Source organism: Anopheles moucheti, chromosome X (assembly GCF_943734755.1).
Source record: "Anopheles moucheti chromosome X, idAnoMoucSN_F20_07, whole genome shotgun sequence".
Taxonomy (NCBI): domain Eukaryota; kingdom Metazoa; phylum Arthropoda; class Insecta; order Diptera; family Culicidae; genus Anopheles; species Anopheles moucheti.
Window position 1 is genome coordinate 2,576,171 of NC_069142.1, and position 15,438 is coordinate 2,591,608.

Here is a 15,438-nt window from a genome sequence, read left to right on the forward strand (position 1 = left end):
GATTCTAGTGCTTTGCTTTTAAGAAGATATTTGTTAGGAGTTGCGAGATGTGACGACATATGTGTGTATCATCAGTTTGTAAAGAAGAGTCGCCTTGAACACACTATTAAAATATTAATAATACTTATTATATATTATTATATAGTTAAATAAAGAATGAAGTTTGAATAAACTTATGCTGCAAAATAAATATTACCTACAGGTACTGGGCGTCTCCACGGATATCAATCAGTAAAGCTTTTACCACATGTTGGTACCGGAAGAAGTAATAGTAGTGTTACATGTACACAGAACATGATGAGGTCAAATCGATCGTAAACCACTAGATTGTTAACCCATTTACGATACCATCAATGAAGACTATTCTATTCACGTCAACTAGTAGGTCATAGGACCTAGCTTCATGATGAAGAAGCAAACAGGTTTGGAGGGAATATATGAATTCTCGGGGAAATACGAGAACTGTAGCACTGAGTTTCACCAATTTTCAAAACATAATTTCGTAAAAATCCAGTTTAATGATTGGATCTTTGAGTTTTTTCCGAATTTTTGGAAAGTGTAATACTGCAAAGAAATTATCAACAAACGTTTAGACAACTTTTCACTCAGCACTAATACAGCCATTGTAATGGCTAGAATCGAATAACTTCTCCCCACGTATTATAGTATTGATTTTTGTCGAAAGTTTGCCAGCACATTCTATCACCTATGGGCGCATGTACGTGACTAATTGGATCCGATAAGACGACGGATAGATGCAATTAGCCATCCTCACTAATGACACACAATCACGCCAGGCGTGGTGTAGAATCACGACGCCGTACGAACCCTTTGTCCGCGCGCACTCTAGTATCAGTTCGTCCGGCCGAAGGTATGGAGCAAACCAAGCACAGCAATCAACCGCCGGATCATGGCCGACCGCACGGTAAGCGGCTCACCAAGACGATGAAAGCGATCAAGAAAGGCAAATCAAGGACGACGCCGAACGGTAAGTCGAAAGCGACCTTCAACACGTTGCGCCTGTTTCGGCGCAGCTTCATATTCCAAACGAAGGAGTTCTTCGACAACTCAACGCTGCACGGTGTGCGGTACATCGCCGAGGAGGGCCGCCCGTTCTTCGAGCGATTCATGTGGTTTTGCTTCGTTGCGTTCGGCTTCATTGCGGCGGTGGTGATCATCTTCAGCCTGTGGGAAAAGTTTCAAACGAATCCCACCATCACCGGGCTGGATACGGACTTTCACAATCAGCAGGTCATCTTTCCGACCGTGCTGGTGTGTCCGACCGCACCGTACGACGAGGAAGCGGTACGACGGGAGGCGTTCCAGACGCTCGGCGGGTACGAGCAGGGCAGTGAAGTGTACGAACCGTTCCTGAAGCTGCTGACCCAGCTGTCGTACGACAACATACGCGAGGTTTCCGCAATGCTGAGCGATATGCCGACGACGCCGGCGCTGCGAACAACTAACCTGCGGGAGCTAGTGTTCCGAGTGGCGGTGCGCTGTAACGATACGTTCGCGTCCTGTCGCTACAAGGACGAGGATATTGAATGCTGCGAAATGTTCAAACCAATGTACACGGAACACGGTTTCTGTTATGCGTTCAACGCACGCTACACCAATAACAAGCAGGTGGAGTAAGTAGTCCTCATACGCCATTGTTGGTGTCTGCAGCACTAATTTGTCATGTAACTTCTTCACTCAAAACACCTGCTCCGAGGCAGATCAAACCCCTTCGAGACCTGAAGCGGTAGTTGAAATTTGGATTTCATAAAAATCCTTTCTTCCAAAAGGTTGAGTGGCTAACACATCCCTCTAATGACGAGGTCGCATAACTAAATCCTCTTCGAGGCTTTCGAGTTCTCACGCTTTCTTTCTTTTATTGGCCTGCTCACGATTGAACACGCCGTCGTATCATGGCCCGGTCAACAATTATTCTCCAGGTTGTTCCGTCCCTGACTGCAGCATCCCATCCCGAGAAGACTTCCGAATTCCGACAGGTTTTGCTTCACCTGATCCTGCCAACGAGCTCACTGTCACTGTCGAACACCTTCTTGTTGGGGAATGAGGCCGACATTCGCATACATGTCCCAGCCATTGCTCGGATGGTCCAAGACTCGTGTCCATAGAGGACCACCGGGATCTGCATCTCAGCAGATTGTGAAGTCCGCACGATTCCCCTGCACAATGCATCTTCGGATTTTGCTGGTGATGTCATTGTCCGAAGTAACGACCGTCCCAAGATAGCAGAATTCCTACCAGAATTTCTCGAGGTTATCGCCGTCAACTGATACGTTACCCTCCAATTGGGCCCTATCACGGGCTGAACATCCGACAAGCAGGTATTTCGGAAACGATACATTGATTCTGAGAATCCAATTCTTGCTGCTTAACGATTGAGTCGCGACACCTCACATACCTTTACTGTCTTCTTGCCAATGATGTTGATGTCTTCCGCCGTCATCCCTCTTAGCCAAGAAATTGGAGTGATCAGTACAATACCGTGCCACGGATGTCGTTGTCTAGCCTCGCGCTTCGTATGACACCTTCGTATGACACCACGTTGAAGAGGCTTTCGAGTTATAGCACCAAAATAGGAAGTATAAACAACATAAAGAGTTCGTTCAGGCAATACTCGAATTTTTCAAATTTTGCAAGCGTCGCAATAGTGAGAAGTCTCGTCGAAGCAATGGATAACATATCCTAAAAATCTTTGCATTGTTTCTTACCCTGTGTTACCCAGTGTGAATAAACTCATTGCATACATCAGCGACATTCTCACATTTTAGAACGTTTCTTCTTCACTGTATTCAACTAATCTTAATTTTTCTGCACCGTACTGCCCAGAATACTCAACACCGAGGTGTACGTGCTGTTCGAAACGGACAAGAAGTGGGCGCTAACGTTCGAACCGCTTCGAGAGAGCAACATCTTTGTGCACTCGTACAATGAAATATCCGGCTGGGACTTTCAGCCCCAGGTAATGTGGGACATAGACTCGAAGGTGGAGTTTCTGATCTCGATGAAGCAAACGTACACGACCGAGGACGCGCAGCAGCTATCGATCGGCCAGCGGAAGTGCATCTTTCCCGAGGAGGAGAAGCTCCAGTACTACCAGGATGCGTACACATTTTCCGGCTGCATGAAGGAGTGCCGAATTTCGAAAAGCTTGAAGTACTGCAAGTGTGTACCACCGTTCTATGCACCGGTGCGTTCGATACAGAGCTGCCCTGCCGGTAGCTTCCAGTGTTTGAGCGAATACACGGAAAACATTACGAGCATTTACAGCTGTCAGGATTGCGAGCTCGGTTGCCTGAACACCGTGTATGATATTGAGAAGTACTCGAAGATGTAAGTAACACTCCAAATTACACCGTAACTGGATGTCCGACGCAGTGTTGTATCTCTCCTTCCCTCTTTCTCTCACTTTCCTTCTCTCTTTCTCTCTCTGTCTTTCTCTCTTTTTCTCCTTCTCTTTCTATCTCTTTTTTCACTCCTTCTCTCTTTATCTCTCTCTCTCTCTCTCGCTCTCGCTCTCTCTCTTCTTTCTATAGTATGAAAACGGAAGAGGAGCAGCAGGAAGCACAGGTAACGATCGAGTATCTCACCTGGCCAATCATCCGGTACAAACGGGAGGTACTGTTCGGTTGGGTCGATCTCCTGGTATCGTTCGGCGGTATTGCCGGCCTCTTTTTAGGCTTTAGCTTACTGTCCGGCGTAGAGATCCTGTACTTCTTCACCATGCGCGCATTCTGCATGCTGTACAAAAATCGGGACGAGCTGGAAGCGATCGAGAAGGAGCAGATCATCAAGTCGATGAGTCGCCACGAGTTGGGTCTCAAACCGATCGCCGCTCCATCGACACCAACCGTGCCGGTATATGACACCCTGGACGTACCACCGTCAGCCGACAAGCAGCAGGTGTTTGTCAAACTCATCACCAACGATTACAAGGCGGCCCAGCAGTATCTCACCACGGACGCATCCTACCCGGGGCTGAACCGACACCGAATCAACCAGCTGAATGGTCAAAGCCAACGAAAGCAAAACATGTTTCAGCTTGGTCACGGGAACTACGCAAACCATGTTAAGTACGCGGAAAAAAAGACAATCCACTACTCTGACGGTAGCAACTACATCTACGATGGATATTTACCATAAACACCTTCGCTTTCACCATACGGTGTGTGTTGCTTGCTTCTTTCCAAAACACACGCGCAAACTTGTTAGCTACGATTTCTGTTTTTTTTTTAATAATTCATTCACAAGTTTCGTATTGTACATTGCTACTTAAAGAAATAAAAACACCTCATAAATAAATTGAAATCATAGCTCGTACGCTCGAATCTCGCTCGTGTTATGCGTGTTCCATGTCCCAGAGTTCCGATACCCCATCATCAAAGGGTTACCAGACTAGGGCGTTTTTCTTTTTCTTTTGTATATTCCGTTTCCTGTTTTTATCGTCTCCTTTTTCAATTCTACTTTGCAGACGTTTGTGCGTCGATTGATTTTTATGTTTTGTTTTGCACTCCTCAGAACTAGGCAGGAAAAAACAATATTAGATTGTACTTGTTTCTTAACTTTACATGAGTACTTGTTTTTGTTTTGTTATTAACCATCGTGGGTTGTATTATCAGTTGGTTGTTGTTATTTCGTTTCTTCCCTTTTCCAAATTTTGTGTCACATTTTCACAGTACCTAACCCTTTTTTCAAATATATACGACATTTAATACTAGAAAAAGAAAAACACTTATTTGCGGTGGTTGGCTTGGTTGGTTATAAATCGTTCGTTTTCTCTTTGTGGTTTTGGTTTTTGTTTGTTTCGTTTAGATTCATGTGCAACATTTTGAATGTTGCACGGAGTCTAGAAAATATGTTTTTGCTCATGGAATCTAGCCAACACACACACAACTATTATGATGCAACCCTCTTATCTATTCATTTTTTATCGAAATAGAAAGTTTCGTAGAAAAGGGGATTCTCCGCACACATTATCGTAAATTCTACCAATCCTGTTTCTCTTTCTCTCTCACTCTCTTTCTTTTTCTCTCTCTCTCTCTTTCTTTCTCTCTATGCTTTATTATGCTGACGACTTTTGCGCAATTATTCTACTCTTACTAAAGCTAGTTAAATTCTGTACGCCATTTTGAAACTAATAAAAAAAAGTTAAGTTTCTATGCACACGACCTTCCATTTCGTTATCTCGCATTGTTTGCATTTTCCATTTTCCTTGTGCTCATTTTGAAATAGATGATTTAGTGTCGTAACCTAAAACTTACATGACTCGGTGTGGGATTAACTCGTAAAAAAAACAACAACAAAAAAGCACAATGTCTAATTGTTTGCATACCGTATCACGCCAGAAACGCATATGATATCAAGCTATAGTAGATCTGGCGCGCAATTCCACGTTAACATTAATCGGTAATCACACGTTTTCTGCTGCTGTGTCGAAATGATTCTTCGACATATAGGTCACCCAAAAACGTCTGACGTCTCTTAATTGTGTGCGGGTAGCGATACTTTTAATCATACCATACGTATTTGTAATTATTAGGTTAATAAAATTAGTATTTGGTTCATTTGCTTGTCTTCAGCCCACAGGTCGCACCAGAAAAGTACGGTGAGGGGTCTTGAGGCTGTGTTGTACATTTAAATCTATACATGAGAATTTTCGTGTCACACTTTGTTATCAGTATTTAATGAAATACATATTCATTACCTTTATCCAGCTTGAGGGAACGTTGGAGAAGATAATGGACTTTCTACTGCCCCTACACTGTACTCATCCGTTTGACCATTTGGGGAAGATTTTTTGATAGCGTAATGACGGTGATGATAGGTGGTCTAAGAGTTTCGGGCAGGTTAATGTTGCACTGATCCCCGCAACCGATTAGTTTTCAGTTAATTCGTTTCGCCGTTACAGACAAAACAAACAAAAATCACGCGAATGTGTTTATGTGGCAGCATCACTTTTGTGTGTGAGGTAATTAGTGTTAGTTTAAAATACTTCTGAGAATATCGTGCCGAGTGTTTGAAAAAACAATACAAACAGAGGACCTTTTACAATCTATGAAAAAAAACGATATTGTGCTCTATGACTCTGTTGCGTCCCCATCGCTTGCTTTTACCGAACCCGCCCAGGTAGTGGCAAACCAAATCCACCGTTCAAAACCCAACGCGCGCGCGGCGGGCTTAAGAATGACAATCAAGAAATTACGCATCCGTTGCGGACGTTATGCTTCAGATGGTATGTGGTGGAGGATTTGCTTTTGAGATTCTTCGCGATCGACGCGGAATTGTTCAGCACCGTGTTCAAGCACTGGGACGAGGTGAGCGCGTACGATCGCAGATACGATTTTACGGACGGTGGCAGCGGAAGGCTATCGATGGTATATACATTCGTCCGCCGGCAGATACTGCGGCAGCACAGCTCTTGCAGGGAAAGTACTTTGTTCGTGCGCCAGATCCGCTCCATCCCATTGCGATGCAACGCCATCCGGGCGAGCTCGCAGAACGATTCGCGTATGTTGAAATCGCACAGCGGAGATATCTCGAAGCAGGCCATCTTGTTGCGCGATGCGTACAGTTCCGCCTGTTTTGCGGCGACCTGTCGCTTGAAGGCGAGATGCAGCCGGTTCCCGACCAGCACCTTCGGTACGCCCGGTGCGTGCTCTTCGACCTCCTTTAGCCACCGGTTCAGTCCGTCGAAGCTCCACTTGTTCGTGATGTCGTACACGAGTATAATGCCCTGAGCGCCACGCGAATAGGAGCGAATGATTGTACAGAACCGTCCCTGACCGGATGTGTCCCAAATCTGTAGCTTCACGCGTTTACCGTCCAGTAAGATGGTGGTCGTTTTATGTGCCGCTGTTTTGGCGAAAGAAACCATTAATTGAAAGGCATTGAAATGAAGAATCATGTGAAAACGTACTGCCACTTCCGCTGCAAAATGGGCTTTCCGTGGAGCCATCGTCTAGACCGGAGAGAATCTCCTGCTTGCCAACGTCACTATCACCGACAAGGAGTACCTTCAGCAGATAATCGTATTCCTTCGCCATCGTTTCACACGTAGATTCGTGATTTGTGGGGAGGGATGTCTGAAGTGAAGAGAAAGTTTGTTAGGAAAACGGTTAACGTGCTTGTAAGTAGGATACTCACCAAATAAACCTTGCCGTACGTATAGCCACCATCGCTCTTCGTCTACTAATTATTAAGTCATACTGAAGGCGATAAAAGACGCGTATTGGGGGAGGTTAATAATCGTCCGACTGTCTGTTTACCTTCGGGCCGGATGTCATTGACCGATGCGCTTTTACTACCGTACTCCAACCTGATGCTGCGCCTCACAATTTAGCCTTTCCGGAAGGTCACGCACACACTTTGCATCAGCTTAGCCTTGTCCGTGTCGTACGTTGTCTCTCATATCCGTAGAACACACTGCCATTCACTGTCCTCCATCAACTCTGTCCGAGACAAGCCCACTAACCACCGGAAAATAAAAGTGAAAGGACACTCCAGATGCAGGACGCGTCACAAATATCGTAAATGTTTTTTGCACGTTTCTTTCTTACTTCATCTTTCCACCCCTTATTACGCTCATTATATTTCCTTGTTTTTTTGCTGTTGGTTTTAACCCACCAAGTGCCTAGTCAGCTAAAATTTAGAATTTTGCCCAACAATTGCAGGATGCAGAAACATTTAAGATGATTTTTGTGCCAAAATTACAAGACCTGCATTTTGTTTACTGCAATCTGTTTTTAATAGACACCACAGGGATGCGCATAATACGGAACACATGAAGGAACGACACATCTTTTTTTTTATTATTTGCGAAATGCTGAAAATGAACAAAGGAAAATGAAAATAACACGAATTGTCATTGAGGTTTGAGTAAAAACGTCAGATTGTACGACGGTTCCGTTTTGCTTTCGCTGCTGTTTACAGTGCCGTTGACGACCGAGAACAGGAGGAGGTTTTTAATTTTTTTTTATTAAACTGAATACAATGTAATAACTTTGGCTGGATGAACTACAATGCGTTCTTATAATTTTTAATAAACTATTCGTTCATCACATAATATGAATCTTATTTTTTCGATAAAAACGAGAAAATGTTGAGTGCGCACAAGCTGCTTAACGGACAGGTAGTCAATTTGATCTAGATCACTTTTCAACTCAGACCAAGGTGAATAGGGCGAACAATAGCAGAGCACGAACTAAACGTTACTTCCTTATTACAAATTATTCTACAATCGTGCAACCACATGTAAACTTCACTTGACATTCAAAACAGGGAAACGAGGAGGAAAATCAAAATATGTTGCAAGTATTCTATTAGAGAAACGAAATTTACGATTTTATTCACGGCACATCATCTAACTATACATCTTGAAAATTATCGCATATATCAAGAAAATTGTTCTATGCTTTTTTAGATATGCTATAAAAATTGTGACATTTGATGGGAAGCCATAAAGGTGTGCCTGCAATAGAGAGAAGGACAAAAAACTAAGCGAAATACCTTCGCACAAACGCATACGAAGATTCTCAAAGATAATCGAAGTTTTATAGGGTCGCCATATTGACACTTCGCCAATGTGGGTATTTGTCGTTTAATTTTTCGCTCGATGTGCAACTCGGTTAGGCTGTTCGTGTGTCCGTTTTGGTGCCGTGAACCATGAACCAGTTTGAATAATGAATAATTTCAGTGTCCGCTAACGTACCTCTAGTGTTCGTCCATTTCCTATAGCGCATAGGAAAACGGATTGCTGTGTCGCTAAAGTGTGGGAGCCATCGAAAGCAAAGAAAAAGATTGCTACACACATTACTGCTCTATTTTATGTTCGTTGGCGACGAGTGGTAGAGTGAGAACACGCAAATAGATCGGTGGTCAAACGAACAAACTAAACGTCTATATTATGAAAAGTTAGTTAAAGGAGGATTTACAGTGCTCCTCGTCGGCTTGTGTTTTGTCTGTAAAAAAAGTAAGTTCATCAATAGTCCTGTGTAAAGAAATATCCACTGCTACCAGCAGCGGACTATTCTTCAGATGGAAATCAATGAGCAATATTAAGGCAGGGTTGTCAAACTCGGTCTTAGCGAAGTATATTTTCTAAGCATCTAGCGAAACACACACTCAACTGGAACTCACGAAAAAGTTACTGTTGGCACTATAGTTTGTTCGCACACGAACTAAACCTGTACAGTTCGACCAGTAAAGTGCCGTAAGCTCATGACTATTTGTTAAACAGACGTAAATTGAGATGCTTTTTTATCATAGCTAGCGTACATACAGCATAGCTTATACGTAGCAAACATTATATCAACTATAACAGCTGAGACTTTTTTTGTTGTTCAACCAGACCTGGTTCAATGCTGTTCAATTAAAAAATTGTTCATTATTCAGTAATTGTAGACCAAAAACGACAACTAAACCATGACATTCGATATGTTGTTGAATTAATTTATATAAACTTAAATTTAAAACTTCGCGGGTTGCCTACCTGTGTTTCTCTTTCTTGAAGTACATTTTGTTGGATATTTTAGGAAAAATGGCTAGGAAAAAGTATTAACAAATACATCAATTTATGACGAAGTTTATTACTGAATTTTGCATACTGATATACAAGACTATTCAGCTGTTGTCAAAGACACAATGCGCTGTTTGACAGACCTGATTTCGAAGGCACCATTCATTCATTCATTCTATGGGCTTATAGAGATTTGGAAAGAAGCACCACATTACAAAGAAAACTGCTAAAAAGGGTACGAATAGACGTCTGCTTGGCAAAGGCGTAGTGACATCGCCAACCTCACGTCCCGATGTGTATGCATGTGTTAGGTGTGTGAACACGTTTGACCCGATTGTCATGGTAGCTTGGAGCATAGAGAAGGAATAGAGCAGAAATTATGGTGTGTTTGATCTTTTAGCAACTGTGTATAGATTTGTGCTTTAATTGTTGGAAGTGAATCTGCACTGCTAAAGCGTAGATTAATTGCGCACGGATATTTATTTGTGCATCAAACTTTACACGAATGGTACACTGTTGGGTGTGCGTATATGTGTGAGTGGAATACGGTCGTAGCAGTGAGAAAAGTTCCTCTGTATTGGTGTAGATAATATTGGTATGAGAAAATGGCAACGCTGACGGAAAAAGAGTGGCGATACAGTGGAAAATATTTCTTAACTTGTTTTTTTGCCATCCAGTAACCATATCGCAAGACATGAAGATTACGCATATTTTAGTTAATGCCTTATGACAAGCAAACGAGTGATAAAATTGATTATGCAGAGGAGTCTGCAGCTAATTTAATAACATTCGTGGTAGGAAGTGATGTCAAAATTAAAAAAAACTGTGTCAATAAACTTTTAATTCTAGCTTGCAGTTTGATCCAAAGCATCTACATTCTAACACTATCTATTTAACACTCTTCTTCAGCATTAAACTGTGCGCTAGACGTTACAGCAGCGTTGCTAGTGGAGCCACCAATCAATCAGCCTCGACAGTCGGATCACATCTACAACTATAGACAAACTCCAAGGGTAAATCGTCTTATAAGGACTTCATCCTAGAACCATTACTCGCCAGCAATCAAATTCGCATCAATCCATACAATCAAGTGCACCGAGGTTTAGAACACTGCATTCTACTGCTCCGTTGCGCTTTACCCTGTAAGGAAGACCGTTCAAAGCACATCTGCAGTTCTTTCCCACCTTCCTTTCTACACGGTTTCAGAGAGTGAAACAGGAAACGGAACCTAGCATTGCAAAATGAATGATTTCATCGTAGCGGGCAAGTATCGCATCATCCGCAAGATCGGATCGGGCTCCTTCGGTGATATCTACCTCGGTATCAACATCACAAATGGCGAGGAGGTGGCACTGAAGGTGGAGAGTATACTGGCTCGCCATCCGCAGCTCACATATGAGTACAAACTGTACAAAGTGCTCACTGGTGGTGTGGGCATACCGCACATCCGCTACTTCGGCCAGGAACGCAGCTACCACGTACTGGTAATGGATTTGCTCGGTCCCTCGCTGGAAGATTTGTTCAACTTCTGCAGTCGACATTTCACAATCAAGACCGTGCTGATGCTGGTGGACCAGATGATCGGACGGCTTGAGTACCTGCACATGAAAAATTTCATCCACCGCGATATTAAACCGGACAACTTCCTGATGGGTATCGGGCGACACTGCAACAAGCTGTTCCTGATCGACTTCGGTTTGGCAAAGAAATATAGGGATTTCCGTTCCCGCATTCACATCTCGTACCGGGAGGATAAGAACCTGACAGGTACCGCACGTTACGCGTCAATCAACGCGCATCTTGGCATCGAGCAGAGCCGTCGCGACGATATGGAGTCGCTCGGGTACGTGATGATGTACTTCAACCGCGGTTCGTTGCCGTGGCAGGGGCTCAAAGCTACCAACAAGAAGCAGAAGTATGAGAAGATCTCGGAGAAAAAGATGTCCACCCCGATCGAGGTGCTGTGCAAGGGCTTTCCGGCGGAGTTCGCTATGTATCTGAACTACTGTCGCAGTTTGCGCTTTGAGGAAGGTCCCGACTACATGTATCTGAGGCAGCTCTTCAGGTTAGTCGTTTGTTTGGTTTTGCATGCAAAAGGCTATGGTCGACCCTGTAGTGGAAACGGTCTCTCACAAGGACTGACAATCTGATACATTTAATTACTCCTAGTATGCCATGGATGTTAGACATAATGTAGTTGGTCATTACACCTTAAAGAATATTTTGCATTTCCATATAGTTTGCTACCATGTATTATTCAATATTTTGTGTATTTCGTTGATCACTTCATATATCGTTAGTGCCTACGTTGTAGTCTAATTTTAAAAATGTTAGTTAAATTTGTCAAGTAATCATAGACTATAATTAAGTTCTAAACTGGAAATAATATTCTACAAGCTTTCCTAACATCTTGTCCCTGTTTTTTTTCGGTTTTGCGTTTTCATTTCAGAATTCTGTTCCGCACCCTGAACCATCAGTACGACTACACATTTGACTGGACAATAATGAAACAAAGGGCGATGCAGCAAGGCAGCAACAACCCGCCTGCAGTTACATCCGGCGAAAACAAACGAGAGGAGCGGCGTGATAAAGATAAACTGTCCAGCGATACGGATGAATAGGAATTTTGAATGATTGGAAGTAAGTAAGTATCATCATCGTTGCGAAACTCCCCTTGCCCCCTCCCACGCCAATTCCCACTCTCCTCATCTCCCCCCGCAACATGTATAGGGTGAGAAGATGCGATTTGTTTCTAAACGCAAAAGACGTACACATGATACGTGATTCAGTCGCGGTGGATAGAAGGCGCATTAGTAACAGAGAGAGAAAAAGAGAAAGAGAGAGAGAGAGAGAGAGAGAGAGAGAGAGAGAGAGAGAGCATGCGGAAAAGAGGGAGAGAAAAAAAGTTAGTTTATACTGAGAAAACTCGATTAGGTAAGGTGTCACAACTAGTGTTAGAGAGTTAAATTACTTCCCAAGTAGGTATGTAACATCCCTTTGATGCAGTGTAGGGTGATATGAACTGAAGCGTGGAGGGGAGGGGGACAAAAAAAAATATTGCAAATTCAACCTACATAGACACGAGGAGAAAACACTCAAAAACAAACGGGGAAGAGGAGGTGCCGGGTGGGACAGGGCAAGAAATGTCATAGAACATATCGGCCTTTTGTGTCCCGTTCCGTAAATTGTTAGGGATAGTGGAATTCATCCACAATACTACGGAGTGACCACTCGGCAAACACAAGCAGAAAAACGCATGGAATGGGCGACGAGGTTCATTTGTCTGATTGTTTAAACTAACTAGCTAACTATTTTCGGTACTTGTCCGCGGGTTAAATTTGGTCAATATCGTTTGGTTAAGCAAACAGTCGTAAGGACATACTTACAACTCGCAAAACTTCCTCAAATTGACAAGAATGATCTAGTTTTGCATATTAGATTTAGTTACATCTTTAGAAAGCCCTGGACATCCTGGCAACGTCATTGTGGTAGCTTTTTTATTGTATTTTTTTGTGTTCGAATGATCGTTATTTGCTACATTTTCTTAAATTGTGATCAACTGTAGCGAGAATGTCATCAATATTTGAAATCTCTATGGTTGTAGCTCAGTGGGATAAGATAACAACAGTGAGAAAACAACGCGAAGGTCAGGCAATAGTTAATTTAAGTGTAATGTCATCTATGTTGTATGATTTTGTAACATTTATGTATTTTTGCGAAATACTTTGCACTGATGGGAAGATTGGGCCCAAGGTTGCAATAAAATATCATGAAGCGTACAGTAAAAAAAATGTGATGTATTAGTCAATGGTATGGGGCCACCGGGACACGGTGTATTGGTAGCGGCACCGGTCTTCACACGACTGGTTCGATCCATAATACCAACCGGACCACTCTCCCGTACACATTGTGTTGAATTTGTTGATTTTCCCCTCTAAGGATACTAACTGTATTTGATTGGAGGACACCCGCATTGCACACTTGGGGCACTTCGAAAGATAGAGAGAGAAAGAGAGAGGTTGATGAGCTTAAGAAAAGGCTTACTATGATCAAAATCGTTGTTGTACATTCATTCCTAAGCGAGCGACGTACGTCCGAGCAGCGTCCGAAATTCAGCATACCTCTGATTGCCTGAAGTAAAGCAACGAATTCTTTTTAAGAGAAAGGGAAAGTTTAACCGTTCTATAGAACGCCCCATGATTTGTATTTGTGTATAAACTGTTGATGATTTTTTGTGCGGACTGGTTTTTGTTTAGAATCAAAACAAAAAGCTATGCATGCAAACGGTCGTACCAAGAGCCTTTGTGTAATTAAACCCTAATAATGCAATAATAAGAAATATTGTCAATTTTTGTTTTCGTTTGAACGGCCTGGCCGTATCGACTTATTTTACCAGTTTTACCTGCTCCGCTACCATTATGCCACCGGGCCGCCCCAAATTTTGTCAATTAATGCCATTGCTTTCTACTTGCGTTTTTTTTTCGTTTAAAAACTTGTTATTTCGAGTAGCAGTAACAGGGCTAGACAAATTAATTCCGTGTATTACATATGGCATGGATAAAGTCTGTGTTAGGTTATTTTGGGTGCGTGATACGTTATCATAAAACGGCTCCACTTAACCGATCAGATTATTGAAACACAGTGGGGTTGGTTTTTGAGAAGTTTTGTAAGATTATGCGGAATAGCACCAACGCATAATGTTAGTGATCTCGATTGCTCTCCAAACATTTTCCCCATTACTGTTTCGTAACGTTCACAAACTAATACATAAAGGGGATGTCAGTTCAAGCGAAATAAACTTTGCTTTACACAGCTTCGACATACAAATAAAACATTTCTAAACCACTTTGATTTGCAGAAAGCAGTACGGCCAGGCCGTCTTTCGTGAATAAAAAAAAACAATAACAATTCTTACCTTTGCTTTACTGGCCCCGAAAGGCGACTTATGTCTGCGAAACCAAACGAAAAGCGATCAGTACAACCTCGTTACATCCAATGTCCAAGACAATGTAAAAATCGCCACACAATGCGATGAGCAACAATGAACCTCTGAGTCATGCCCTTATTCCTCTTCCTTGGGAATCGTAAAATAATGAGATAGACCGTCATAAGGCAGAGTAAGGTTAGGAATCGTTAAAAAGAGTTCCCAAAACAGAAACAAGGCACATTAAACACAGCACATAACAGAACTACCATTGACCCTAGCCGAGTGTTAGCAGAATGTCCTAGGCAATCAAGATTCGATATGACAAGCAAAGATAGAGCGTATATAACACAAGCAAAGAAGCTAGTTAGCAAACCCGTCTACACATGGCCTCACGGAAAGTGGAAGTATCGTAGTTATTCTGGATATGCGTGTTTCAGAAGTTTCCATTGTGCATTGGAAAGCCCGAATGATGTTTTTAGTTGGAAGGATAAACAGAATTTTGCATGGCGGATGCTGAACTTTTTTTTTTTGCTATTATTATACTTTGTAGTTATATATTTTACTACCGGTAAGAAGAGAGAGAGAGAAGCAAGAGAAAGAGAGAGAGAGAGTAAAAAAAAACAAAGCAAAACTTGCTGCATAGAAAGCGCAAATAGTGAAACCAATAATAAATCCCATCTCATTTCGACGTAGAGTTTGCGCCGGAAGAGGAAGTCGAAACAAGCTAAGGCGATATGGGAAGCACTTACAGTAAGAACGTTAGCGGGGTTGTGCTTAAAAAAGAAGAATGGAGAGATCGAATAGATCCAAAATAGCCCGCGACCGTATAGGGAATGCAAAACAGAACAGTATGTCGGGGGGTTAACACTGTCCGGTTGACGCGATCGGATTAGTGCACGGAAAAGATGTCTAGATGCAGAAAACCTTCATCGGTTTCACATCCAGTTTTGTTTGACCTTTTGTGTGGCCGTGCTGTGTGTCG

At 42.7% G+C, this 15,438-nt stretch overlaps 3 protein-coding genes across 3 annotated transcripts; 2 read left to right on the plus strand and 1 right to left on the minus strand.

Annotated features, from left to right (window-relative positions):
* Positions 1–873: 873 nt before the first annotated feature.
* Positions 874–4,241, plus strand: LOC128307235 (sodium channel protein Nach). Its single transcript, XM_053044990.1, has 3 exons — positions 874–1,634; positions 2,845–3,348; positions 3,552–4,241. The coding sequence occupies exons 1-3, from the start codon at positions 874–876 to the stop codon at positions 4,156–4,158; spliced, it is 1,872 nt and encodes a 623-aa protein (XP_052900950.1). The 3' UTR covers positions 4,159–4,241.
* LOC128307237 (ras-related protein Rab-40C) lies at positions 4,231–7,767 on the minus strand. The gene is made up of 3 exons (XM_053044992.1): positions 7,159–7,767; positions 6,932–7,097; positions 4,231–6,867 (listed from the first exon to the last, which is right to left on the minus strand). The coding sequence occupies exons 2-3, from the start codon at positions 7,056–7,058 to the stop codon at positions 6,206–6,208; spliced, it is 789 nt and encodes a 262-aa protein (XP_052900952.1). The 5' UTR covers positions 7,059–7,097; positions 7,159–7,767; the 3' UTR covers positions 4,231–6,205.
* Positions 7,768–8,574: 807 nt separating this feature from the next.
* Positions 8,575–14,478, plus strand: LOC128307236 (casein kinase I-like). Its single transcript, XM_053044991.1, has 3 exons — positions 8,575–8,983; positions 10,439–11,594; positions 11,979–14,478. Exons 2-3 carry the CDS (start codon positions 10,771–10,773, stop codon positions 12,148–12,150), a joined length of 996 nt encoding a protein of 331 aa, XP_052900951.1. The 5' UTR covers positions 8,575–8,983; positions 10,439–10,770; the 3' UTR covers positions 12,151–14,478.
* The last annotated feature ends 960 nt before the right edge of the window (positions 14,479–15,438 follow it).